This window comes from Callorhinus ursinus, unplaced genomic scaffold (genome assembly GCF_003265705.2).
Source record: "Callorhinus ursinus isolate GAN/ISIS: 27379988/994484 unplaced genomic scaffold, GSC_fseal_2.0 scaffold15, whole genome shotgun sequence".
NCBI classification, from domain to species: domain Eukaryota; kingdom Metazoa; phylum Chordata; class Mammalia; order Carnivora; family Otariidae; genus Callorhinus; species Callorhinus ursinus.
In genome coordinates this window covers 21,762,415-21,789,668 of record NW_027397077.1, presented here as the reverse complement: position 1 = coordinate 21,789,668, position 27,254 = coordinate 21,762,415, and the positions used below count along the sequence as shown (strand labels likewise).

General features: G+C 39.3%; 1 protein-coding gene across 6 annotated transcripts in view; it reads right to left on the bottom strand.

Annotated features, from left to right (window-relative positions):
* SLC25A26 (solute carrier family 25 member 26) overlaps nucleotides 1–27,254 on the bottom strand; it is a 149,830-nt gene that overhangs the window by 89,376 nt on the left and 33,200 nt on the right. For 3 of the 6 annotated variants that reach the window (XM_025884711.2, XM_025884710.2, XM_025884715.2), the window contains 2 exons: nucleotides 17,556–17,660; nucleotides 16,207–16,254 (listed from right to left, as the gene is read on the bottom strand). The exons of 1 other annotated variant lie outside the window; for it this stretch is intronic. In XM_025884711.2, the coding sequence (XP_025740496.1) occupies nucleotides 16,207–16,254; nucleotides 17,556–17,660 (153 nt within the window). The remainder of the gene's footprint in view (nucleotides 1–16,206; nucleotides 16,255–17,555; nucleotides 17,661–27,254) is intronic. 2 more of the 6 variants (XM_073901521.1, XM_073901520.1) reach the window with 1 other exon arrangement.

The following is a 27,254-nucleotide window of genomic DNA, read 5'->3' as shown; positions in this document are numbered from 1 at the left end:
GGAATAATTAAAAAGAACAAACTGTAGATACATGCAATGATTGGGTTGACACTCAAAGGCATTATGCTGGGTGACAGAAACTAGTCTTAAAGGTTGTTATTCTATGATTCCATTTAAATAACATTCTCACCAAGAAAAAACTACAGTGATGTAAAATACATCAGTCACTGACAGGGATTACCAGTAAGGACTACAAAAAAAGAGACAGGACAAGGGAGTTTTAGGGATGATGGAAATGTTTTGCACCCTGACTGTGCTGGTGGTTATATGAATGGACACATGTACTCAAATTTATACCTCTGTACACCAATAAAGTCAATTTTAACAATATGGCAACTTAAAAAATAAACAGTAACTATTTGTTGTTCTTGCCTGAAATAAACATAGGGAAGTGGGAAGGAGGTATAAAAATAATGTATTTCATTAAAAAAACAAAAAAATTTTGTCCAATAAAAATGCCTAGATGCAATATATACTTAAAGTCAACATCTCGGTTCTAAATATCAGTCCCTACTAAAAGCAATCAAGGGCTCCTTAGAAAGGGGGCTCATTACAGGACCAGGACACCGTTACAACAATAAGGAAGTTCTTCAAGATTAATGGGGGTGGGGGATATCCTGAGAACAGAGTAGTGGGCTTGAAGAGGCTCTCACTGGCCAAATTTGGGACAGTTTGAGAATCAGAAAAGAATAATGCTAATGGCTTATAGTTATTGAATAAAAAAGAATCCATGACTATTGTGATGGTTTCACATATCTATGAATAAAATAGAATGCAATGAATTATCACTTTAAATGAATGACTTATATGGTACATGCTATATCTCAATGAAGCAGTTAAAAAAAAAAGAATCCATGAATCCATATCGCCATTTTTAAAAAAAGCTGAAGCTGGAGAGAGGGGCAAAAGAGAAGTAGAAAAGGAAAGCTTCATTACATAAGACTGCCAGCTAACAAATTCAGAGAAAAATGATAGTATTAGGAAAATCATCATTTTGCAATCACCAACATAATAAATGCTTCAGGCAAGAAGCATCCACAGATGTTATAACTATTGGGTGAAAGATTATTGGGGAACAGGATAATCACACAGTCTCAAAATATTACCTCATAGATTACTTCCTAGGAACAAAAGAGAACTGAACCTTTAGAGTACAGAAACTAGAGAACACCAACTTAATCAAATGACTAAACTTAGCTTCACCAACTGAGGGACATCACATGTCTCTTCGTATAATGCAAGATGAAGCACCCAATGCCATCCATGCAGTATCCAAGTACACACACAAATTTTCAACCAGAGTCTCATCACAAGGAAATGAGACAATCCAGATTATGGGGCTGTTTATAGAACAACTCTACAATAATGTCAACATCAAGGGGGAAGAAAAAAAAAGGTTGGAGAAACCTAACAACCAAATGCAGTGTGTGATCCTTTACTGGATACTGGAGAAAAAAGTTACAAACTTTTATTATTGGGACAACAGTGAATATTATAAAACTCATCATATATTAGGTAATTATGAGATCATAATTAACATATTAATGTTAAATTTCTTGGGTATGATGTGATATGATAGTTAAGAGAAGCACAACTAGGGACACTTTGGTGGCTCAGTGGGTTAAGCATTGGACTCTTGGTTTCGGCTTCAGGTCATTATCTCAGGGTCATGGAGATCAATCCCAGCATTGGGCTCACTAAGATTCTCTCTCTCCCTCTGCCCCTCCCCCAACTCAAATAAATAAAAATTTTTAAAAAAGAGAAGCATATCCATTCTTTTTTTTTTTTTTAGAGGCAGGTGGAGGGGCAGAAGGAGAGGGAATCTTAAGCAGGCGCCACGCCCAGTATGGAGCCCAACACGGGGCTTGATCTCACAACCCTGAGATCAAGCTTGACTCCATTCCTAGGAGACATATAATAAATATTTAATGATGAAGTATCAGATATCTGCTACCCACTTAAAATGTTTCAGGAAAAAAATAGAAAAAGAAGGCTAAGGCAGATAAGGCAAAATGTTCATCACTGAATCCTGGGGAAAGAATATATACTTTAACTTTTCTATAAATTGTAGTTTTTCAAAAGAAAAAGTAGGAGAGGAAGAAGAAAAGAAAAAGGTGCTACTATTCACTCTAAAACCTACTCATTCACACTCCCAACAAAGAAAAGGAAATATATACATTGTTATGAAAAGAGCATAAGTGTTTAAAGAATTCAGAGCCCAACTCTGTCCTCTATGAATTGTGTTATTTAACATTGACCAAGTTACTTACACCACTGTCAGTTTTCCCAGTGGTATTAAATAGGCAAATATCTGCTAGTTCATAAAATGGCTTATAAGATAGTGACAACTCACTACTTACCAAGAGGTTACTATACTTGCACCAGGCCCTTTGTTTCATGTTTTCACTTGGTCAAAACTGGTCCAAAACTTAATGGTTGAGATGTATTATCTACACAACATACAATTTTTTTTTTCAAATTCACATTCAATGTCTGTGGGGATGAAGAAAAGAACCTTTGTAAACAACTGTGTGAACCAAAAGATAATTGGCAAAGAGTGTAACTTTCATAAGATCTTGGTTGCTCAACAGAAGACGTGTCACAGTCTTCTTTAAGCACAGACATTACTGATATCTTCTACCAGACCAAAGACATACTTAATTTACCCTATAAAGAACAATAAACTTCATGCCGAAGTGATTTTTTTTTCAAAGTGATTTTTTTTTTTTTAAAGATTTATTTTAGAGAGAGCAGCATGTGACAGAGCGTGTGTGCAAGTAAGTGGGGAAAGGGGCAGAGGAAGAAAATCTTCAAGCAGACTTGCCACTGAGCACAGAGGCCCCTGCAGGGCTAGATCCCACAACCCATGAGATCATGACCGGAGCCAAAACCAAGAGTCAGACGATTAACCAAGTGAGTGACCCAGAAGCCCCTCCAAAGTGATTTTTAACTTGGCTATTATTCCATTCTCCCAAAGAGAGATAAACAACAAGGAAACAAATTCACAGATAAACAACAGATAAACAACAAGGAAACAGATAAACAACAAGGAAACAAATTCACAGATAAACAACAAGGAAGATTCATAACATGTGGATCAAGGTATAAGGGAGCTTTATTAGAATACTTGGTATCAGTTTAAAAGACTCCTACACCAAACATAATCACTTACCTCCCAAATATAATTAGGATACACACTAAACCGATAAGATCAAAATGCTTCTCTAAGAATCCTAGTTCAATGACATAATTCCCTCCTACTTAAAAAAAAAAAAAAAATCGAAACACACTTGAGCCCAAAGAATCCTTATGAATGGTTATCACCAAATGCTGTAAGTACTTTTGTAAATTTTATTAGGCACTAACAAATAGTTACTAATAGTTACATGACCAAAAAATCAGGATAAAATAAAGGCCTTAAACAAATGATTCATTATGCTTTTCATTAGATGAGGACAGTAAGGCACCAGGGATGTAAGCTTGTCAGAGGGAGAGCTGTGGTAGAACCTAAGCAGCCTGGCTCCAAAGCCCAAACCCAGAACCACTATGCTCTAAGACCGCCAGGAAGCAGCAAATCCAACCCAGGAAGGCAATGCAAAGTCCAGACACGGTGAGTGACCACAACAGGTAAGGACAGAATGATGGAAAGTTCCAATCTTCCCAAGGGAAAAAGAAAGTCAGTACAAAAAAATAAAAAGATTTTGAAGTTGTCACACTTCAATATATGAAAAAGGTAAATAATGCAACCCCCCGCCAAAGAAATGATTAGAAACCTCAAGGAGAAAAACAGAAAGTTCATGCCCCAAATGTTCAGCAAATTAAAATATGAGATAAACTATAGCAACTGATGGGGGCGCCTGGGTAGCTCAGTCGGTTAAGCATCTGCCTTTGGCTCAGGTCATGATCCCAGGCTCCTGGGATCGAGCCCTGCATCAGGCTCCCTACTCAGCGGAGAGTCTGCTTCTCCCTCTGCCTGTTCCCCCTCCCCGGGCTTGTTCTCTTTCTCTCTCTCAAATAAATAAAATCTTAAAAAAAGAAATTAAAAAAAAAGGAAATGTAGTTGACCCTTGAACAACACAGGTTTAAACTGCATTGGTCTCACTTACATGCAGTTTTTTTTTAATATATATAAATACAGTACAGTACTTTAAATGTATTTTCTCACCCTTAGATTTTAGTAACATTTTTTTCTCTAGCTTACTTTCTTTAAAAAAGTGCAATATATAAAACATGTAATAAATAAGATATGTGTTAATTGACTGTGTTATCAGTAAGGCTCCTGGTCAACAGCAGGCTATCAGTAGTTGAGCTTTGGGAGAGTCTAAAGTTATATGCACATTTCCCACTGCACAGGGCAACAGCACTCTTAACACCCACATTCCTTTGAAGGTCAACTATACAACCCCAGGATACTACTTGGCCAGGTGATCCTTCGTGAAGTCTCAAATAATACTAACTGTTCACTGTGTTCAACTTTGAAAATCAATCCAGAAAAAAATCATGGAAGAAGTGACTGTGGATGAAGGACAGGGTGAAACTGACAGGCAACTTAACCAACTGGAGTAAAGTGCAGTGGGAGAGTCATTCCAGAAAGTGGAGTTCTAAAGTCAAAGAGGGTTTGGTGGCAAAAAGAAGTAACAGCCTTAACTCATAAACAGAAAGTTACAAGATGCTGAAAGTCTGTCGGATAAAAAACACAGACACAAATACATGACTTAAAGTTTCTAAAATAACCAAAGTAATGAAATTTATGTAACCGGAATGCTAGAATGAGGTATGTTTGGGGAGGAGCATAAAGCAAGCTAAACCACATATTTCATTCCAAAGATTCAATAGATTGTATCTAAGACTGACAAATTAAGAAACAAATGTTTAAATATATTTTCCAGAAATATGAATGTAATAAGATGAACTCTAAGCACAGAAACAGCTGAAAGAGGTTATCTCTAGAGAGTGAGACTGGAATGGAGAAGGAAGACAGGAGACTTGCTTCTCAGCCTACGTTCCACACTGTTGGACTTGTTAGCAATTCCATGTAGCATTACTTGCATAAAGATAAAAAATGAAAGCATACGTTTTAAGTTTAACTTGTCCTTATTTCAGAAGATCATTTAAAAAATAAAGTATTTCATACAATGTCTTCTAGCATTCTTTATGTTTCAGCTTTCTATTTTTTTTTAAATAATTTCCAGACATTCATACAAGTCACTAACATAGTATAGGGAGTTCACGTATACCCCACAGCCAGCTTCCCCTGATGTTAACAACTTAAATAACCAGAGCGTGATCATCAAAACCAGCTACTAATATTTCAGCTACACTAGTAGCTGAACTCTACACCTTACTTGAATTTCACCAGTTTTCTTCCCTACTACCCTTTCTGTTCCAGAGTCCAGTCCAGCATCCCACACTGCACTCACTTGTGTCTCCTGCTATGTTTGACAGTTCCTTCATTTTTATTTTTCAAGACCTTGACAATTTTGTACAAAGTCTCTCCACTTCAGTTTGTCTGATATTTTCTCATGATCAGGTTCAGATGGTGCACTTTTTTGGGCAGAAGATCAAAGCTGTGATTTTGTGCCCTTCTTGGTGCATCATATTGGGGGTGTTGGAGGTCAATTTATCTTGTTAGTGATGCTAACCTCAGTCGCTTGAATCAGGTAGCATCTTTCAGGTTTTCCAACTGTAAAGTTGGATGCATAATGAGATATCTTTGAATAAAATAAGGTAATGTATAATATTTGCTTCAAAATAATGGAAGGGGAGGGGTTGGGTCTGAGTACAGATGAAACAAAATTGGCCAAGAGTGGATACTTGTCGTAGCTGAGTGATGGGCCCAGAGAGATTCATTTTACTCACCTATTTTTGTGTATCTTTACATTTTTTCCATGACAAAAATTTTAAAACTTCGAACCCAAATTAAAATCTGTGCATACATTTATCAAAAGATAAAACAAATTTATTTATTTAGTAACCTTGGGTTGGAAAACACTATTATGCTTGGATTTTCATTTCTTAATTTGAACTGTTTTTAAAGGTACCAGGGCAATCACCTCAGGAGCCTTCCAAGTTCATGTAATGAAGTTTCGGCCACCAACATTTAAAACACAGGTGTTGTGCACCCTCTAGTGTGTTATTCTAGAATACAGCTTCTTTATCGGCAAACTCAATTTAAAAAGCCAAGTGTTTTCACAAAGGAAAAGAAACAGCCTTCTCTCTGGCCACTTTCTCCTTCTCCACTAGTCAATAAATTATCTGTTAATTACTTAGCCAAATACCAAAATCATTTCTATGCCAAAGATGATCAATCTTTTCCCGCTACTGTGTTGTTTTCTCAGAACACATGCTGAAGCCCATGGAAGAAAAGAGGACAGAGTCTGAAATCAGTCAAAGCATTTGTAACCCATCTTCACAAACACTGGATGAAGGATGTCAAAACCATATTAGTTCCAATTTAGAAGCATCTGGTTGTGTTCTACCTGTATATATGGTTCCATTTCTACATTTCAGAATCCTAACCCTCAGAAATCATGCTCCACTTCAACCCAACAGATTTGTTTCAAATCACTTTATTTTCCTGATTTACCAAAAAATTCCAAGAGGAATAAACACTGAATTTATCTGCAAAACACGAGCAGGAAGCAGAGTGTAGCCAACGCAGGCTTTGGATCACACAGGCATGGTCTCTGCTTCCAGGTCTGCCTCAGCTTACTGATCCATAAAACAGGCAAACACCCTAGAGTTTCAGCTACAGCTTAGAAAAATATATGTAAAGTATCAGAATTCAAACTGTAACTAACATCATATGATCCCAAGGTAATGTGCAACCCGGTAGTCAAACACACAATCGTTTTCAGTAAGTCCTTTAAATGGTTCCCTTCAACCACAAACTTGAATTACACATAAAAATTCTAGATTTTTCCTTCACACTTGGTTTTCTTAATATTGTTCCTTAATACTCCTTATAAGATAATGTTCGTTCAGACAGTAAGATATTATACACTACTCAGAATCTCAAGAGTAACTTCTGACCCACAGTGTTCAGTGTAGGTAATTTGCCTATATCTGGTGAAGGATTTTCTTCATGAATAAGTTGTTTGCTATTTCCTACGTCATTTGAAAAAGTGTTTTAAATACATGAAATATTCATTGCAAAAACCCTTAACTAGAAATGACAAAATCAGAGTAAAAGCTATTTGTGGAAGGCACAATATACCAGGAAATATGGTAAAAGACAAGAAGAAAATTAACCTCATTTGAAGGGTAGAAAATTTATATGGCAGAAAACCACTACCTTGCCCGGGAATTAAGTGAGGATTCCACAACTCTTGCCAAATCAAACTTAGTCTGAGCATCTGCTAGAGATTTTAAATACCTAAGTACTTTAAAATCAGTCTACATATAAGAAGCAAGTATGATTAAGTCATTGATTTGTCCATTAAGTATTTTCTGAGTGCACTACATGTCAAGCACTCTTCTAGGTGTTAACAGAAAAAAAAACAAAACAAACAACAGGCACTTGCCCTCACAGTGCATATATTTTTGTTAGGGGAGGGAGGCAGGTAATTAGTTTATAAACAAGAAAAGAAGATTATTGCAGATAAGGGTGCAAAGCTAGGGTACCAAGTGAGTGCTTGGGGCTGGGGCAGGTGCATTTCAGCTACAGAGGTCACAGCAGGCCCCTCAGAGAAGGGACATGTGAACTACCACCTGACGGGTAAGAGCTAATCATGCAGACATATGGGATATTACGCACTTGCGAGCCACCATCCTTTATGAGCATCTCTATCAAAGCAGATTCTCTAGGCTTAGTCCTCTAACTTTTCTTTTAAAGTCATGTAGGCTCCTGGTTGAGGAGAACCTATTTTCCCCAAACTCCTGGCACTAGTGCCTACTTAAAGGTATAAGAATCGAAGAAAAATACTACTAACTTGAAATATTTTCCTCCTTAGAAAAATTTGCATATAAAATGCAAAATGTACAGCTGACCACAGGGATTCAGATCATGGGCTCTCGAGTCCTTGGTTCCCTCCCTTACTGGATCTAAGACTTTGAACCACAAACTTAGCAAACCTCACAGTTTCTACAAAGTAGGGATGTTTGGGGTATTGGGAGGATTATATGAAATACTGCATGTGGGGGCACGTGGGTGGCTCAGTTGGTTAAGCATCTGCCTTCAGCTGAGATCAGGATCCCAGTGTTCTGGGATCGGTTCCTGCATCGGGCTCCCTGATCAGCAGAGAGCCTGCTTCTCCCTTTCCCTCTCCCCTGCTTGTGCACTCACTCTCTCTCTCTCTCAAATAAATAAAATCTTTTTTAAAAAAGAGAAAGGATGGAAGGGAGGGAGAGAGAGAGGGAGGGAGAGAGGCAGGGAGGGAGGGAGGGAGGGAGGAAGGAAGGAAGGAAGGAAGGAGAAGAAGGAAAGAGAGAGGAAGGAAGGAAGGAAGGAAGGAAGGAAGGAAGGAAGGAAGGAAGGAAGGAAATGCATGTGAAAAACTTAGTACCATGAGTGGAACAGGGTAAACTATTATTTTCTATTGTGATTTATACATATATATATATTTTTTAAGATCTTATTTACTTATTTGACAGAAAAAGAGACACCGTGAGAGAGGGAACACAAGCAGGGGGAGTGGGAGAGGGAGAAGCAGGCTTCCCGCAGAGCAGGGAGCCCGATGTGGGGCTGGATCCCAGGACCCTGAGATCATGACCTAAGCCGAAGGCAGACGCTTAACGACTGAGCCACTCAGGTGCCCCAGTGATTTATATATATTTTTAAGGAAAGTGTCTACCTACATATTTCAACAGAGGTATTCTGAGATCTTAACTTTAAAATCAAAACTGTATAAAAAATAAGTAACTTTGAAGTAAACTCTCGTTTTCAGAATTACAATTCAGAATTACAAAGGGACCACCAAGTGATTTTTAAAGAAGAGCTTCCACAATGGTGCCCCAAAAAAAGCAAAAGTACCAAAAAGAATAAGAACAGACATTACAGTTTACAGAACAGAATTAAATCTCCAAAAATTGTGGTCCAGTCAAGTGCTCTGGTCGTCCTTCAGAGAGTACCCAAGTATGGGATGAAGTGGGAGGTGTATGAAATGGTTTCCTTTCTGAAGAGATGGAACTTGAGCTAGAAAAACATGAGAGGCCAGAATATAGCAGACACTGCAGGGCGACTCAGTAACAGCAGTCCCAACCCTGTTTGCCTGGCTTCACCTCCTACACGGAAAAGCTCCATACACACTTTTTTTTTTTTAAAGATTTTATTTATTTATTTGACAGAGAGAGACGGCGAGAGCAGGAACACAAGCAGGGGGAGTGGGAGAGGGAGAAGCAGGCTTCCCGCCGAGCAGGGAGCCCGATGTGGGACTCGATCCCAGGACCCTGGGATCACGACCTGAGCCGAAGGCAGACGCTTAACAACTGAGCCACCCAGGCGCCCCACTCCATACACACTTAACTTCCCACTCCCCATTCAACTCAGGAAGGCACTAAGACACCTGATCCCAGTAAGCTTTTGTTTTCCAAGTACACAGAATGACAGGCTAGTACTGCCTCCAGCCCTTCCCCATTCTTCATGCTTGGAAGGGGGCCGTGATGCCTAAAATGGAGCAGCCATTTTGTGACCATGAGTAAATCAGCCAGAGTATTAAGGTCAACCAAGTAGAATGAAAGAGCCTGTTTCTTGTATGCTCTCATTTAACCAGTATACCAGTCTCAGACTCAACTGACTACAGATTTCTTGTTATAGAGGGAGGGGGAAAAAACCCTTATATGCTACAGCCAATGTAGTCAGATTTTCTGTTATTTGCAGCCTAAATGCAATCTACACTGACATACAAAGATGAAGAGGATATTTCACATAGGATGAAAAACACAAACAACAAAGAGAGAGGTCCTTCAACATAATGGCTTATGATATTAACACTTAAAATGAAAAATTAAGAAATCATTTCCACCTTTAACCAGTAGCTTTCTTATGTGCATAAATGGAAGAGTCAGGATACTGCATTTACATCCCAGTAAGACCTATACACAGGAACTGATATCCCTTTAGGACAGCATGGCCATCATGCAACAATGGAAACAGGCAGCATTTTCCAAACTGCACAGAGCAAAGGAAATGTGTCCAAAGAATGAGAAAAGTAAATAGCAGCTGGTTTCTTGTAAACAAAATATGAGAAAATATGCACTGAAGGGCTAGAGTAATTTTTCTATATTAAGATAATTTTACTAAATTGTTCTTTCTGAAAATGTTTGTTTATTTAAGAGATGATGAAAAACTGCAGGCTAAAATCCTTATTTGAGGAGTAATAATTTAAGGTTCTCAAAGAATGAATCATCACTCATTCTTCATAGGACATCTCTACAAGTTCTAATAATGTAAATGTAATTAAGGAACTCATTTTTATAAACCTCTGTGATTAAAGGGGGTATTTTATTTTCATTTGTTTAATATTCCCATTAATAAGAATGTCCTGTTACACACTTACTGAAAGCCTGGACAATAAAACAATGGAAAAATTCCAAAAGCAAACATTTTTTTTCTTTTCCCATGAAGTTAACATTATGGAATTTTAACAGATGTTCTGTTTGGTCATAGTTAATAAAATGAATTATGTAGGATTAAAACAGGGTTCAATATGTTTGCATTTGATTTTAAGCAAAAAACAATTTCACATTCAAAGTTTGGAAAGATTTATAATCACCTTTTTCCTTTTCAGTGGAATTACTCAGATGTGGAAAATAAGTAAATTATTACAGCAATTAATATTTTTCTGATGAAACCAGGCTTATAAAAACGATTTTTTTCAAGGTTTAAGAAGAATGAAATCTTAGAAAACTGTATACTCTTTGGCATTTTGTCAGCTATCTAAAGCAAAGGTCTTATAATGGAGTGTATCGAAATGCTGAGCCACCACCCTGACTAATTCCCAGTCCCTCTAGAACAGCCTCAGCATTCTAAAGTGGTCAAGATGTCCAGCAGCATCTGAATAAAAATTAATCAGACTTAAAGGAATGGAAAAACCAACAAATATTTACCGAGTGCTAATTTTTTGGAAAGCATTATGCTACAGCCTGTGCATGCTACAGAGAGGCAAAAATCCAATAGCTCTTTCAAAAGGCAAATTCATATGGCGTCTGACTACACAAGGCCCAACAGAACTGAAAGGACAAACCACAAGAGAAAGAAGAAAATCAAAGAAAACAATTTCACCTAAACATATGCAGAGATAGATACACAGCAGTGACAACAGGAGAAAAACATCCTTTCTTATCAGATAGCAACGTTTGTTTTTCTCTTTTTACTATAATGAAAGCAGACACAGGCTGAAGGACCTTAAATAAGTAACAGAAGTTCTAGCTACAGTTGCTTCAAAACATCTTTCCATGGAAAACATTCAAGTGTTGCAATCTCAGTAAGAAAGCCTTCCTCTAAATGGATAATCTTACTTGGGAAATAAATTCCAGTAAATTATCAATGTGATCCAAAAGAGAATAATCAAAGAACTTTTCCAATATATTTACATTAGTAATTTTAACCAACTGAAACACCAATTAGGGCAACTTTACATTATTATAACCATTATGTTGTTTTTCCTACAGAAGTAGCCAGTGAATATAAAATCAGCTGCAGGTTGCAATTTGTTAACTGAACACAAAATTCCCCTCTACAAGACATTTGGATAAAACGCCCTCCAATTGTAGCTGAGAAGCTTTACAAGTAATACCAACAGCTGGCCTTTAACTCAAACACAATTGTTACTCATCATCATGAAATGGCATTCAGATGTTTAAATACAGACTGATCAAGGTTGTATGGCTGTTCAAGGACCTCATAACCTACAGTCAGGTTTCTTCATCTGAGTCCCCTGGCAGATCGTATTGCTCTAATATTCTTTCATAAGACTGCTGGGAGATTTCAATGAGAACAGTCTATGCAAAGTTTCTAGCGCAGATGGGCAAACGGGCTCAGAGAGGTTAAGCAACTTGCCAAGGTCCAGGGCAGAGCTGCATTTCACACTCATCAGGTGTTATTTCCTGTCAAAAGCCCTTCCGGTTACTAAGCATACAAAACGCATCCCATGTGACAGGCTCTGTAGAAAGCCCTTCACAGGGATCTCTCCATCTCATTCTCACAAGGACCCCAACATAATTCAAACAATCAGTTCACAGTAAAGGAAATAAAACAGTTCTTGGATATATGTCCATATGCCCAGGCTCAGATTTAAAACTAGAGTGAGACCAGTTTTCACCTCTCAGACTGCTGGTACCGTTGGTAAGGCAGAGGGGAAGGGCTCCTACATTGCTGGCAAAAGTGTCGACTAGTATTTCCATGCAGGGCAATTGCAGCCATAGGCATCAAAATTATGAATGCCATACACGCTAGCCAAGCAATCTCACTTTGGGTATTTAACCTACAAACATCCTCACCATGTACAAAATGACATAAAAACGATAACACACACTGCAGCATGTGTGCAATGTCCACCAACAAGGAACTGGTTAAATAACCAATGGCTACTGTACACAATGGAGTACTCTGCAATCATAAAAATGAGAGGGTGATCTTTATGAAGTGATAAAAAAAAATCACCTCCAAGATATTTTGGCTAAAGAAACAAACAAATGGCAGAACACCTAAGACAGGGTGTCTCTGGTAAGACACATGTGAGATTTATATAATATCAAGAGTCGGAGGGGCAAAGAAACTGAGGGGCAGATAACAGGGCTGGAGCAGACGCTGAAGGGCACTCCCAAGGCTTGATTCGTAGAGGTCCTCATTTCCAGCCAGCGCATTAGGGGGATAAGATAGCCAAGGGTAACCACATTGGAAAAGCTGCCCTGTCTACCTGCGAGTGAGCTTTTCAATCAGTGGTGACGTGGGGGGACCCTAAAGGGACAGATCCAGGGCTTCGATGAACCTACAGAACAGGCTGAGTGACGTGTTTGGCCTGCTTGATTCTGACTGCACATGTCAGAGTTTGAGGGGAGACCTGCTTTCATTGAAGCCTGGGAGCAAAGCTGTGGGGTGAGGGGGGAGATCATCCTCGCCCGTCTCATCTCTCTATAGTGGTTGCTCTCATCTACCAAAGAGAAGCTGGGAGTCATTCATGATCACGACGGCAACATCCTGCCACTGAGGCAGCTCCAATCACCTTCTTACCATCAGATTTACACAGACAAGAGCCAAACGCCAGTAATTCAGCCTCCAAATTCTGGGGGACACATGCCAGGCTCTTCCAAGTCCTTCTCCCATTGCTGGACTCCAGTCCCCTGGCAGGCACCCAGCTACAGGGAGAGGCTCGACCTCTCCTCCAGGCAAACACCTCACCTAGTTGAGTGGCTCCCTGCAGCATCCTCACTTGGCCTGAGGTAGAGAGAAATCACTCTTGCCTCTTCTGAGGGGATGAAAACTCCAAAGCTGCTGAGCTAAGCAAGGTACACAGATGCTTTTACACCCTGTGCCTTCACTCATGATGTTACATCTGCCTGTCTCCTTGATTATTTCTGCCACTCCTTCAAGAGTTAAGTCAACATTTCATTTATATTAATGCAACAGATACTGAGTACCATTCAAGCACTGCTTCCTCCACCATCTCAGCCACATTTTGTTCCTACATATCACTATGGCACTGTGAAGTGTCTACTCCTAGTCGTTTTCCCACAAGAATGTGAATCCTTGAGGGCAGAAACGTACTGCATGGGGCCCAACACACAGTAGGCGCTCTTAAAATGACTGAGTAGAATCTGTGGATAAAGCCTATTTGCCGAGCTTAACTCATTCCTACTTCTTTTGAAACAACTAGCCCTTCTTGGTTTTCTTCCTCTTTAGAAGTCCTTCTAATTCACATACAAGATCATGAGGCTGCTCTCCTGAGAACTTCCAGGACAATGGACACTCTGAAATCAGTCTAGCTAGAGAAGCAGCTGCAGTTTCGCTCCCTATTTCCATCTTACTACAATAACACCACTCCAGCTCAGGGTTTGGCTGCATTTAATTTAACCAAACGAATACTGAAAGGCTGAGGTACAGAGTATAATCTGTTGACCTTGCTTAGACTCCGTCCAAAATTCACAGTAACTACAATAATTGAAGCGAACATAAGGGATAAGCACACAATCTCCACAAACATCAAATGCAGTAAAAAACATGTGACGGCATTCACAAAATCTAAAGAACACACATAATCTATCTTATAATGCATGGATTCAAACTTCAATCTCATTCTAATGGGCTACCGCTAGGGAGATAAAACTTGTTTTAAAGAAGAAATTGTACACAGAATAACCATATAAGTTTCCTGGTGATTCTCACTAAGGCTTCAATGTATTTTCTTACTGAAACAATCAAAGAAGCTCTTGGCAAAAAGATTTGATATTGGTGTCACAATAACATAAGAATTGAAACTATTTATAATGTAAAAATTTTGTTTAAAGCAGATATATCACTTATTTTTCTCATTTTGAAAAGAAGCTATGTTTCATTCCGTGATAATTCTTCTCTCGTTCTATCAGAGAATCCGTACAAAAGCAATATTTCAACTAAAATCAGTTCTGAAGGATCTTTTATGAATACGCATAATGCAGAAGACCCCAATTAAATTTCCAACAAAGCACTGCCATTTTCAGTAAACAAAGTCATCTCAGTAGGGTCACACTACTTGCAAAAACTGCAGCCTAGACATTAATTACTAGTGTGACATATGTCAAAACAAATTTTTAAAAGAATAGAATGCAGTTGTAACCATGTGTTTTATCTGTTTGTATGCAAAACCAGTAATGCCTAGCATGTAAATATATTCATTTATTCAGGATCTCTCAGAAAAACAAAAAAAGGTTCAGTGCCCCCCCTGGTTTGCTGTACCCCGGTGAAATCTGAGTAAATCACACATGTTTAGTGAATCAGAAAATAAGTACAGAATGAAGACATAGTGTGGGTGATATTTTTGAAAGACAGAAGTCACCGTCACACAAACAAACAAATTTTGAAACATGCAGTTTTCCTTCAAAGGAAGTTTTTCAAAGATCTACATCAACTACACCACACTACACTAAAGGCTGTTACCTTGTGGAAATCAAAGCTTTAAATAACATGTAACAATGCTGGTGTTTCATAAAAAAGATTGTAGTCTATAGTAAAAAACAAAACACACAAAAACTACCCAGGAATAAAACTAGGGATTTCAAACAATTTCAATGTTCTGCTAATCATAGCAATATTTATTTAAATTAAAAATTTTTATAAATGCAAATATTTTAGCACCCAGGGAACTCCAAGTAGGAAAAAGAATACAGAGCAAAGGTATGCAGATTCCCCTTTGTATTTTCTTTAATAGGAAATTATGTGCCAATCCTTTTCACAATGTATACATATATATGTGTGTGTATATATCAAATCATCATCACACTGTACATTTTAAATACCTTACAAGTTTAGTTGTCAATTATATCTCAATAAAGCTGAAAAAAAAATCCTAGGAGTTAAACTCTTAAAAAAAAAAAAAAAAAAACTATACCCCAAACCACACAAAGACTGTCATAAATCTTGCATAAATCAACTTCTGAACTCCAAATTATTGTCCTCTATGTGAGGGGGAAAAAGTAAAACATACTTCCGACAGGAAGATACTGACATCACTTTGCTTTTTCAACTAAAAGCAAAAGAAATGTATTGAATCCCCGACTTTTAGGGTTAGAGGTCACAAGAGGTGAAGTGGCTGCTGGGGCCACACTGCGTGGCAAGCCACCTGCAAAGGCCCCAGTCCCGACCGAACGCCCCAGCTCACTGTACCTTGTTATCAGGAAGACAAGAGTTGACTGCATGATACAGACTTTTGAGACACTTGTTTCTTCAAGTGCTTCTTTCATTACTAAGTTTTCATTAATTCTGTGTATTCTGGTAATTAACTTGGTATCTTACCCTTAGTAGTAGTTTTCTTATTATTTCAGCCAAAGCAGACATTCAGCCACCTTAGCAACAACCACGCCACAGGATGGGTGCCATTTTGACCAGGGAGACTGCTCTTTCAGCAAACCCATTCTACCCATTTGTTAGATCTAAGAACCAGGATAAGACTAAAGAGTGTTTCCAAAAAGTGATCACAAATTATCTTTTTAATTTTTTAAAGCAGGTTCTCTGAATAACTTTACTCGTATCATTCTTTTGCACTTCAATTAAGTGGAAATTAAGTGAGTTACCTCTCTTAAAACTGTGCTTTTGTAGCCTCGATACAATCCTTGGATGCCCTAAAACAAACAAAAGGCCAAGAGCTCAGAAAGTCAGAATAGCAGAGAGTTCTGAATGACATTCTGAAAAAGGCAGATCTACCTTTTCTGAAGTCCGAGTTTTAAAACAGTCACAATGACCACAGTTCCGTAAGAGGTTAAAGGTTATAAACTCAAGTATAAAAGGCTCAGGTCAGCTCCCTTTAACATAGGAACATCTCTAAAATAATCAAACAGACTATTTCAGTTGTTTTCAACATTTCTGCTCCTGAGAAATGATACTTGAGATGCTTTAAAAATATTTCCAAAAGCAAAAGCACACAAATGCCAATCATCCTTTCATATAAAAACAGAATTATATTTCATAGTTTCAATCAGAAGACATCAGCAATTAATTAATCTCTCCATAGTGATAAATATCTCTGGACAAGCCTTGACTTACTTAACTGTCCACATGACACAGGGTCCCTCTACTAGACTGATCTCATGATCCTATGATTAAATACTCAGTATCTCCTCACCTAAGTGACAAAGGGACCATTAAGAATAACTTTTCAAAAACCTAGACTCAATGAAAATTTCCACGTGACTGATTACTCTTTAAAAAAAAAAAAAAAGCTTCTGGGGCACCTGGGTGGCTCAGATGGTTAAGCGTGTCTGCCTTCAGCTCAGGTCATGATTCCAGGGTCCTGGGATGGAGCCCACATCGGGCTCCTGGCTCAGCAGGGAGCTTGCTTCTCCCTCTCCCTCTGCCTCCCCCCTGCTCATGCTCTATCTCTGTGTCTCAAATGAATAACTAAAATCTTAAAAAAAAAAAAAAAAGGCTTCTGTAAAAAATACAAAGAAAAGCATCTCAATGGTCCCTAGTAATAGGGCCAGCAAGACTGACTTCTGACCCATAACATTAACAAGTAAAAAAGGAATTTTAATATAAACATTATGATGCTAGCCACTATGTCCATTACTATCCTTCTCTTCCATGGGTCCTCAAGTTTTGTAGTAACAATTTAATATGATATCTTAATTCACATTTTTACGATTTATTCCATGTCTGATTCTGAAACTACTATAGGACAATTACAATGTAGGACATGTACACAGTAGTGATACTTGGTATGTACTGTTTAGAAATTTGGGGGGAAAAATTAAAATTTGAAAACAAAAAAAGGTAAAGATAATCTTAGTATTAAAAAGGTACTGTGATTGGGCCTTAAATTTAGCTTTATGGTCTCTTCTAAGACTGCTGGGATGAGAATCACAATGTTCATAAAAGCTACTATAAAATCTTTCTCCATAAAGAAAAAAAGCTTAACACATCTCACCTCTGTATATAAGATGTTAGAGAAAATATGAAATGTTCTCGAAGAAGCAGATACCTGTGCCCTCTGCTTAACCACTTCAGAAGGAACTCGAATCAGGCAGGCAACCTAAAATACATAATTTAATCACATCCTAAAAAAGAAGTAACTGCTATGAAAGTTGAAATTCTTTTAATAAGCAAAAAACTACAGTTAAAAAGGGATAATGTACAGGCTCAGTGCAAGATGTCAAAAGGTATTTTTCAGCTTAAAAACCTTAGAGCCTTAGTGGACATGCATTATTTCGTCAGCGCAGAACCTCCCCTCCCTTGTCCTGACCCTTCTGCATGTTGTGCTAAGCCCATCTCTCTGTAAGCCCCTCAAACGGTAAGAAACACATTTACTTATTCTGGATCCCCAACATCTAGAACAGCATCATCTAGTGATCACATGAAAATAGGTTGAAAGAATGAACCAAAGGGGCTTTTGCTTTACCGTCAATAATGCACACATCAACAGAGGCAAGACTGCTCATCGCCTGGTTATATCCCATTTTCTACTTCACCACCCACCCCAGCCTCAAGAGGCTCCCAACCTCAGCACCCCAGACCACCCCCACCCACTGCCCCGCTGACCACCGCCACGAAACAACTGAGGAGAAACTCCAGGTACTCTTGGGCCCTGCTCCAGCATTCAAGTTGACTTAGGTCCTGACTGGTCCATATTCACGCCTGAGGGGTCAACAACCAATATTCCAGAAATTTTTTTAAAAAGATTTACCTACTTATTTAAGAGAGAGAGAGCAAGGGGAGGGGCAGAGGGAAACAGAATCCCAAGCAGACTCTGTGCTGAATGCAGAGCCCAATGCAGGGCTCGATCCTACAACCCTGAGACCATGAATCAAGCTAAAATCAAGAGTCGGCGGTTTAACCAACTGAGCCACTCAGGTCCCCCTCCAGAATTTTTTAAATATTTTTATCTTTGTATTTAAATGTTAGATTACCTATATATAAAGTTACATAGACTTAAAAAAACAAAGTGGGATTTCATCTTTTCTACCTATCAGCACTTCTAAATTCTCTAAAACCAATAGGTATTACCTACTTGATAAGTTTCTTCAACATAATATCAAAGGGTAAATATATCTGCTATGGACCAAAGATTTTAATTGAGGAAGAATATAAAATGAAAGGGCTAACTTAAAATATGCTTTTCAGGGTGGCTCAGTAGGTTGAGCATCTGCCTTCAGCTCAGGTCATGATCTCAGGGTCCTGGGATGGAGCCCCGCATCGGGCTCCCTGCTCAGTGGGGAGTCCGCTTCTCCCTCTCCCTCTGACCCTCCCCCAACTTGTGTTCTCCCTCTCCCCCTAATAAATAAAATCTTTAAAAATAATAAAATAAAATATTCTTTTTGAAGCAATCCCACTTATTAACCTTGACAAATACTTTTTAATTTAGAGATAATCACACACACAAAAAAACAGATTAAACATCTTACCACTAAAGCCTAAAACTAGGTATAAATCATGTTACTCTTGATAAGTGTGTAAACTTTTAAATCCAAACTTATAAACCAGGACATAAAACAAAGTTCATTGAAACTTCCATGAACCTAAAAGGATAGTTCCCAGCATCTAAAACTCATTAAAGAAATGAAAAATAAATACAAAAGGAAAGAGAAAAGAAAGAAAAGGTTCACTAACTCCTTGTATTTTTCAATTCAAGAGGTGAAGAGTGAAGTATGACCCCAATATGTCAAGAAAATAGGAATTGTCTACTCATGTGGCTTGGCATAAATATTTATGGAACTTCATGCTTCATAACCCTTCATGTTCTTACATTATGTTTTTATTTCTTAAAAATACAGAAGCAAAACAAAAACTCTGCCAAGGTTCTGGGATGAAAAGCAATCTCGCTAACTGAAGAGGTACAAAGCAGTGAGCGCGGCCTCCTGGCTTGCGCAGCATGGCGATTTCGGCAGAAGAGAGAGGCCACTGTCTACTTCCTCCAATAACTCTGCTGCCTTCGATTTGGTTTTCTATTAACTCTGATCTTTCCTGGATTTGAATTTGAGCCACAACAGGGTATTTCACTGCACAAGAACAAAAACACATTACAGGACTGTGATTCCAGGAAAGGAAATAATGTTATCTGTAGGTCTCTTGGTAAATCCATTCTTTAGAGCATTCTTTCCTCACAAATCTAGGGTTCAGTACGAATCCATGACACAGGAATGGTGGCATTTCATTAAACCCAAGAGTGTTTTGTATGTCAAAGGTCTATCAAAAGACAAAATGACTAAGGTTTTACATAAAGAAAATTCATGTTCCTCTCTTTTATCAACATTAAAATACAATACTGGCTTCATTAGAATTAAACATACCCAAAACACAATAAACTTTAGATTAAAAATTGATTATAATAGGGTGCCTGGGTGGCTCAGAAGTTTAGCATCTGCCTTCAGGTCAGGGCATGATCACAGGGTCCTGGGATCAAGCCCCGCATCAGGCTCCCTGCTCCGCGGGAAGCCTGCTTCTCCCTCTCCCACTCCCCCTGCTTGTGTTCCCTCTCTCGCTGTGTCCCTCTCTGTCAAATAAATAAATAAAATCTTTTTTAAAAAACTGATTATAATGAAGCTACTATCAAGATTTTTTCTTTCTTTGACATAAATAAAAACTTACCTGGCAAGTCTTTTAATTTATTTTTGCAATGGAGACCTGAATGTCTCCTTTTAGTATTCATTAAACGCCAAGATGCAGAACTATAGGTCATAAGACTAAGTGTGTGAAAAGGGGGAAAACTACAGTGAACTTTGGCCTCCCATTTGGTAAAAGGAATGACGGCAAAGCAGAAAGAGGGAGAGTGATGCCGCTAAATCGCTGGACCCTTCACCGCCACAGCCACCTTCCCCATCTCCATACCTCACTGCCAGCTAGTCACAGCATCACTTCTGACTTTTGTTTAAGAGATTTTATTTATTCATTTGAGAGAGAGAGAGAGAGAGGGAGAACATACACAGCAGGGGTAGGAGCAGGAGGAGAGGGAGAAGCAGGCTCCCCGCGGAGCAGGGAGCCCAACGCAGGGCTCGATCCCAGGACCCTGGGATCACGACCTGAGCTGAAGGCAGACGCTTACCTGACTGAGCCACCCAGGCGCCTCTGTCCTCTCACTCCTGAAATGCTCTTCAAGGTCACCGGGCATCACCGATAGTGCCTTCCATTAACATTACATCCTTTCCCCAACTATGCCAGCACAGCTCACAATAACTTACCTTATTTTTATTTTTCTCTGGGAAACCTAAACAGCCTGTAAATATGCCTCTGATATTAGAAGCCAATTGTCAGCATGTTTAAATACATACAAATCTGAGACAGAAGTTATTAAAGGTCAGAGCACTACTTGGCTTAGGAAGCACGGGTGAAACCCATATCTTTTGATTATCATCTCCAGAATTATTTCTCATCAAACATCGTATTTATATATACCTAATAAATTTAAAGTTTCAAAGTTTAGAATCAGCTAATTCTTCAAGTTTAGAATGGCAAATCTATCATAAGTTCAACAGAGAAACCTAAATAAGGTGAATACAGCCAAAATTTAATCACAAAGCAAAGGCTGCTTTGTGATTAAGGCAGAGTAAACTCCAATGTGGCAAATTAATATGAGGGAGAGAAACCTCATGAGGCCCTGAAAATTTTTGAAATGCGCAATTTACTTACTTGCATTTTATTCTACATTCTTTTTGTAGTTCTCAAAATTCTGGGAAGCAGGTTTCCAAATTAATATATAGGGTATATCTTTCTATACCATCATTTAGAATCAAAACCCCTATAACTGAACAGTTCATCTGTGTGTCAATTCTGCCATCTCCTGGTTACAAATGGAATTACAGCTGGCGATAAAATAATCCTAACAGCAATTTCTAACTCCTAATTTACCATCCTTAGGGTTTAAATTTTATCCGTGGATAGGGGGACATAAGTTCATTTTTTTTAAGACTCACTTTTAAGTCTCACTTTTAAGACTCTTTACACTTACATAAATATCCGATAGGCATTAGGAAAAAAAATTTTTTAATTTTTGTAGCTATTAGTCTTCTCTTGTCTGATAAAACTACTGTCCTTGATTATCTAGACTCTGGACAGAAAGTTAATAGTCTTCTCAACAAAAATAATTACATCATCTTTTAGGCTTTGTTTCTGAAGGTTGTTCATACCATTTTACATAAGGCTTAAGCCTTAAATGGCTTTTTCACTTTTGTTCCTTTCCATAACAGAAATGAGCCATGACTTCACAGGAGGTGACAAAGGCCCCACGGACAGATGCACAGATTGCAACCAACATAAAACCTGACAGTGGAGGAGAATGGCATTCAATGCTAACTGTATTAGTTTCCTATTGCTGTTCTGACAGATTACCACACATTTAGAGGCTTAAAATAACACAAATCTACTCTCACAATTGTGGAGGTCAGAATCCCAAAATAGGTCCTACTAAGCTGAAATCCAACTGTCAGCCAGGTGGTGTTCTTTCTGGAGGCTCTGAAGGAGTGTCTATTCCCTCTACCTTCATTCTGTGGCCCTTTCTCCCTTTTCAAGCCAGAGCACAGCATTTTAAAAAACCTCTCTCCCCGACACTCTGGCATTCCTCTTATAAGGACGTTTATAATTATACTGGGCTCACCTAGATAATCCAGGAAAATCTTCCCATCTCAAGATCCCTAACTTTATCTGATCTGCAAAGTCCTTTTTGCCATGCTAGGTAACATATTCACAGGTTTTAGGGTCTAGGACATCTTTTGGGGATCATGATTTTGTCTACCATAGTAACCGAGAGCACATTTTAGAACTCTGACCTTTTCTTATTTTAAGAAACCCTCAACGGGGCACCTGGCTGGCTGGGTCAGTGCAGCACACAACTCTTGATCTTGGGGGTGTCAGTTTGAGCTGCATGTTCGGTGTAAAGATTATTTAATAAAATCTTTTAAAAATAAAAGAAAAACCCTACAGTGATCAGAGTTCACAACATTACCCAAGTAATACACATCTCGTCTCTAGTTTTGCATCACTTCTGCCATTTTTAAAATATTTCATTAAAAGTAGAAGATGAAGGTGCTCCTGGAAGTACGCAGAGAAGTATCTAACTCTTCATTCTACAGTGGTGTTTTACTGTCCACAGCAGCTGGGAAACCTTCAACGAGTCACTGAAATTCTTTGAATTTCAATTTCAATCTTCTGAACTGATTCCCTCCCAAAACTATAAAACTTTACAGGGCGCCTGTGTGGCTCAGTTGGTTAAGCGACTGCCTTCGGCTCAGGTCATGATCCTGGAGTCCCGGGATCGAGTCCCGCATCGGGCTCCCTGCTCAGCAGGGAGTCTGCTTCTCCCTCTGACCCTCTTCCCTCTCGTGCTCTCTATCTCTCATTCTTTCCCTCTCAAATAAACAAAATCTTTGAAGAAAAAAAAAAACTTTACAACTGTGCCAAATATTGCACTTTGTGTGGCATGGACTGGAACCAACGTTTACTGGATCCTTCACAGATCAGATGCTAGGCTACACACTTTGTAAGTAATGTGTCACTTCACCCTTAGAACTGTGAGCGGGGTAGCATTAACCCCGTTTTTTACGATAAGGAAAATAGCAGCTCAGTGAGGCTAAGTAAATGGCCTACCAACACACAGTAAATAGGCTATGTGACAAGTCAGAGTTCCAACCCTGATCTGTGTTACCTGACAGCTCTATGATCCATATACGGCCTCCTTACAGAAGTCCTCAATATATTCTCTAGTTATATAATAAAAGTATCCAATTTCCAGTGTTAGACATAGGACAGGCATTCAAATATTGAAGAGTATACAATTACAAGTCAAAGCCATTTTGTAATAGTGGCATTTAATTCCTTATGTCACTAAGAACCCTAATCTTAACAAAACAGTATCTGAAAAAGTAAAGGTTTGTCACTGACAAAGTGCAGGCTTGCACAGAAGTGGCCAATCATACCTTTACTAGTTTGGTCCTTGGAGAGAAGTATCTGGTTTTTCTATTTACAATATAATGGCAATAACTAACTGGAACAATTTCAACTTCATCAGCTTCCATGAAAATCTTGTTCACTATTTCTACAAAACTGAGCTTAATTTGTGTTCCCAAAAACTGATACTGCTCTTAAATAAAAAGCCAACACAGAGCTTCCCTGCCCTCTTGACCACTAAGTAAACAAGACAGTCAATGAAATACACTCTCCTAGATCATGAATCAATACCAGTGGAGCTAATGCTGCATACCAAAACAGGGAAAGAAAACAAAACTTATCAAACAGAAAACAATCTAAAATGTGTTAAAAAAAAAAAAAAAAAAGGAGGTCATCAAGAAATCGGGGGGATGGGGGTACCTGGGCGGCTCAGTAAGCACCCACCTCTTGGTTTCGGCTCGGGTCATGACCTCGGGGTCTTGGGATGGAGCCTCGCATCAGGCTCCGTGTTCAGTTGCGAGTCTGCTTGAGATTCTCTCTCCATCCCTCTCCCTTTGCACCCCCGCCACGCCGCTCACCCTCTCTCACGCTCTCTCTCTTTAAAAATACATAAATAGGGGCACCTGGGTGGCTCAGTCATTAAACATCTGCCTTCGGCTCAGGTCATGGTCCCAGGGTCCTGGGATCCAGCCCTGCATCGGGCTCCCTGCTCCACAGGAAGCCTGCTTCTCCCTCTCCCACTCCCCCTGCTTGTGTTCCCTCTCTCGCTGTGTCTCTGTCAAATAAATAAATAAAATCTTTTAAAAATATATAAATAAAAAAATTAAATCAAATAAATAAAATATATAAATAAATAAAATCTTTAAAAAAACACTGGAGGGATGACGGTGCAAACTGTTCTTTATAAAAGCCTCTCTGAAAAATGTCTCCGCACATTATTATACTTTAAGCAGGGTCATCACCAGACATGGGTCATGCCATGCCTGGACCGACTTCCAAGCTCTGCCTTCTTTCCCTTTCTTCTTCCCCCCTCTGCACATTCCTCAGGCTCAGATGGCTGGGACAGCTGGAGAGCAGGGTGTGCTTAGCTGACTTAGCTTGCAAGAGTCTGTCGGAGAGTTTAAGCATGTGTACAACACACACACAACAGACTACCAAAGGCATCCATGAAGATATATGCACTGGAGGAATGCTGGTGGAAGGGCTTTTGAAAGAACTACTACCTATATGCCAATTCCACCTCTTATCCTCAAACTCACCTTCTCTCTCTGTACGCCATGCCCCGGCCTTAGTTGCACTCTGCTCATCTCTCTCTCCTGGGGCTTCTGTGGTAGTCTCCTCCCCTCCATTCAAACACCACGTCCACCTCCACATAGCTACCAGGAGAGGTCCTTAAAATCCTAACAAATACAGTCCTTCTGCGCAGCTCCGCCAAACTCCTTCCCCCAGCAGCCAAGGCCTCCAGCCCCCCTGCCCTGCCTCATTTCATGATAGCCCAGTCACATCCGCACTCCATTTAGAACTTGAAAGTGTCTAATAAGGACTTTTCATCAACTCAATACCCCTCCTAGCACCCACCCACTTGACAATCATACCATAAAATGTAGCTCAAGGACTCATGTTCTATCAGGCCTTTCCTGAATCAACACAGATCCAGACAAAACTAACCATTCCTTCTCTTCTCAGGCTCTCACTGTACCTTGTACTCACTTTTCGTAAAATACCTGTAACCCCTAAGTGTACTTACACCTTACACATTCATCTCAACCTGTAGATGGCAAGCCTCTTAAAGACAGTATCTCATCTTGTTGTTTTATCCTCAATGTCTAGAGCACAGTAAGGACTTTCTATCTAAATCCACACTTCCAGTTAAGGACAACAGGCATGGTAGAGGAGACAGAAGGGCTAAAGGAAAGCAGCCTACATAAGAGGAATCAAAGAGGTCCAAGTGAGGAACAGATATGAAAGGGATGGGGTTTAAAGAATGACAGTGGAAAGCGAGTTACTTTTTAGATTCTTGAGATAATTTTTTGTGTAATTCTTATAGTTTAGGGTTCTTAGGAAGCTATTAAAATGTCTGTGTGTCCCAGGGACTTCAGGGCCTGAAGCGGAAAAAAAGGTTCCAGGGGAGCCTGGCTGACTCAGGCAGTGGAGCATGTGACTCTTGATCTCGGGGTCGTGAGTTCGAGCCCCATGTTGGGTGTAGAGATTACTTAAAAAAATAAATAAATAAAATCTTGGGGCACCTCGGTGGCTCAGTCGGTTGGGCATCTGCCTTCAGTTCGGGTCATGATCCCAGGGCTCTGGAATCGAGCCTCACATCGGGCTCCCTGCTCAGCAGGGAGCCTGCTTCTCCCTCTCCCCCTGCTCATGCTTGCTCTCTCTGTCTCTCTCTCATCAAATGAATAAATAAAATCTTTTTTTAAAAAATTAAAAAATAAAATCTTTTTAGGAAAAAAGGTCCCCAGAAACACTAAGAAATAAAACAGAGCAGGGTAAAAGGCTGCCTTAGCAGAAACCCCCCGCATGTGCTTAAACACATCAGGAGAAGTGCTTGTTTGAGTGTAGTTAACTAGCTGACAGTGTGGTCACAGCTTCTAATTGTACAGCAAGTTTCCTAGTAATACCTGTACATTTCTGCCTCCTTCACCTTTATATACACAAGCAACTCCATCTGCAGCATCACTGTGGGCTTCCTCCTCAGTTAATAAGCACCCTTCACTTCCGGGGCAGCTGTCTTTTCTACTCACCCTATCTCCATGGATGGATCACACAACTGCACACAAGTTTGGAAAAATACGACCACAACTGCAAACGAAAGTTACTCTCCACTAATTCATGGATATTTCAAAATCTATCATGATTATTTCAAAAGATAAAACACATTTCCAAAGTTGTCAACCCTTCTTCTATTATCTTGTTCAGTGATTCTTCTCAAAAAAACAAAAACAAATACGTTTAATTTTTTTTAATTTTTTAAAGGAATTCAGGGTTTTTTAAATATTTATTTATTTGAGAGAGAGTGTGTGCAAGTGGGGGAAGAGGCACAGGGAGAGAATCTCAAGCAGACTTCCCACTGAGAAAGGAGTCCAACATGGGACTACATCTAATGACCCTGAGATCATGACCTGAGCCGAAACCAAGAATCAGAGGCTTAACACTGAGTCACCCAGGTGCCCCTTAATTTTTTTTTTAATCGATCTCTAGACCCAGTGTGGGCTTGAACTCACAACTCAGGGATCAAGAGTCACACACTCCACCAACTGAGCCAGACAGGCGCCCCTATAAATACATTTTAGAACATACTAACAACACAATCAAAAATGGCTTAAAGCCCCACCTGGAAAAACACAACGGTAACTAACATATGCACTGTGCTTTGTTGCTGACAAAGCACTCCTGACTGCATCAAGGAATGCACTTCCAAGTAGCCAATTCAGTGGGGAAGCTGAAAATAAAAATGAGGTGCTAATGACGTGCTTAATCCATATGCTGATAACCAATGAGGCCTGAATGGGCTACAGCACACAGAAGGTCCAATGACCTTGTTAGATGATAGATAAGCTAAACAACATAAATTGCCTTCGTTTTCAAGGCTCTTAGATGGAATGGGCCTCGAAGAAAATGTCAGATCTTGGTACAACCCTCACTTTATTTTCAAAATCCAAATCAATATGTCTGAGTGTGCTACCACCCTCAGAACTAGCCAGTCTTTATTGAACTAGGTCTTTCAGGAGCTCTACAAGTGTCT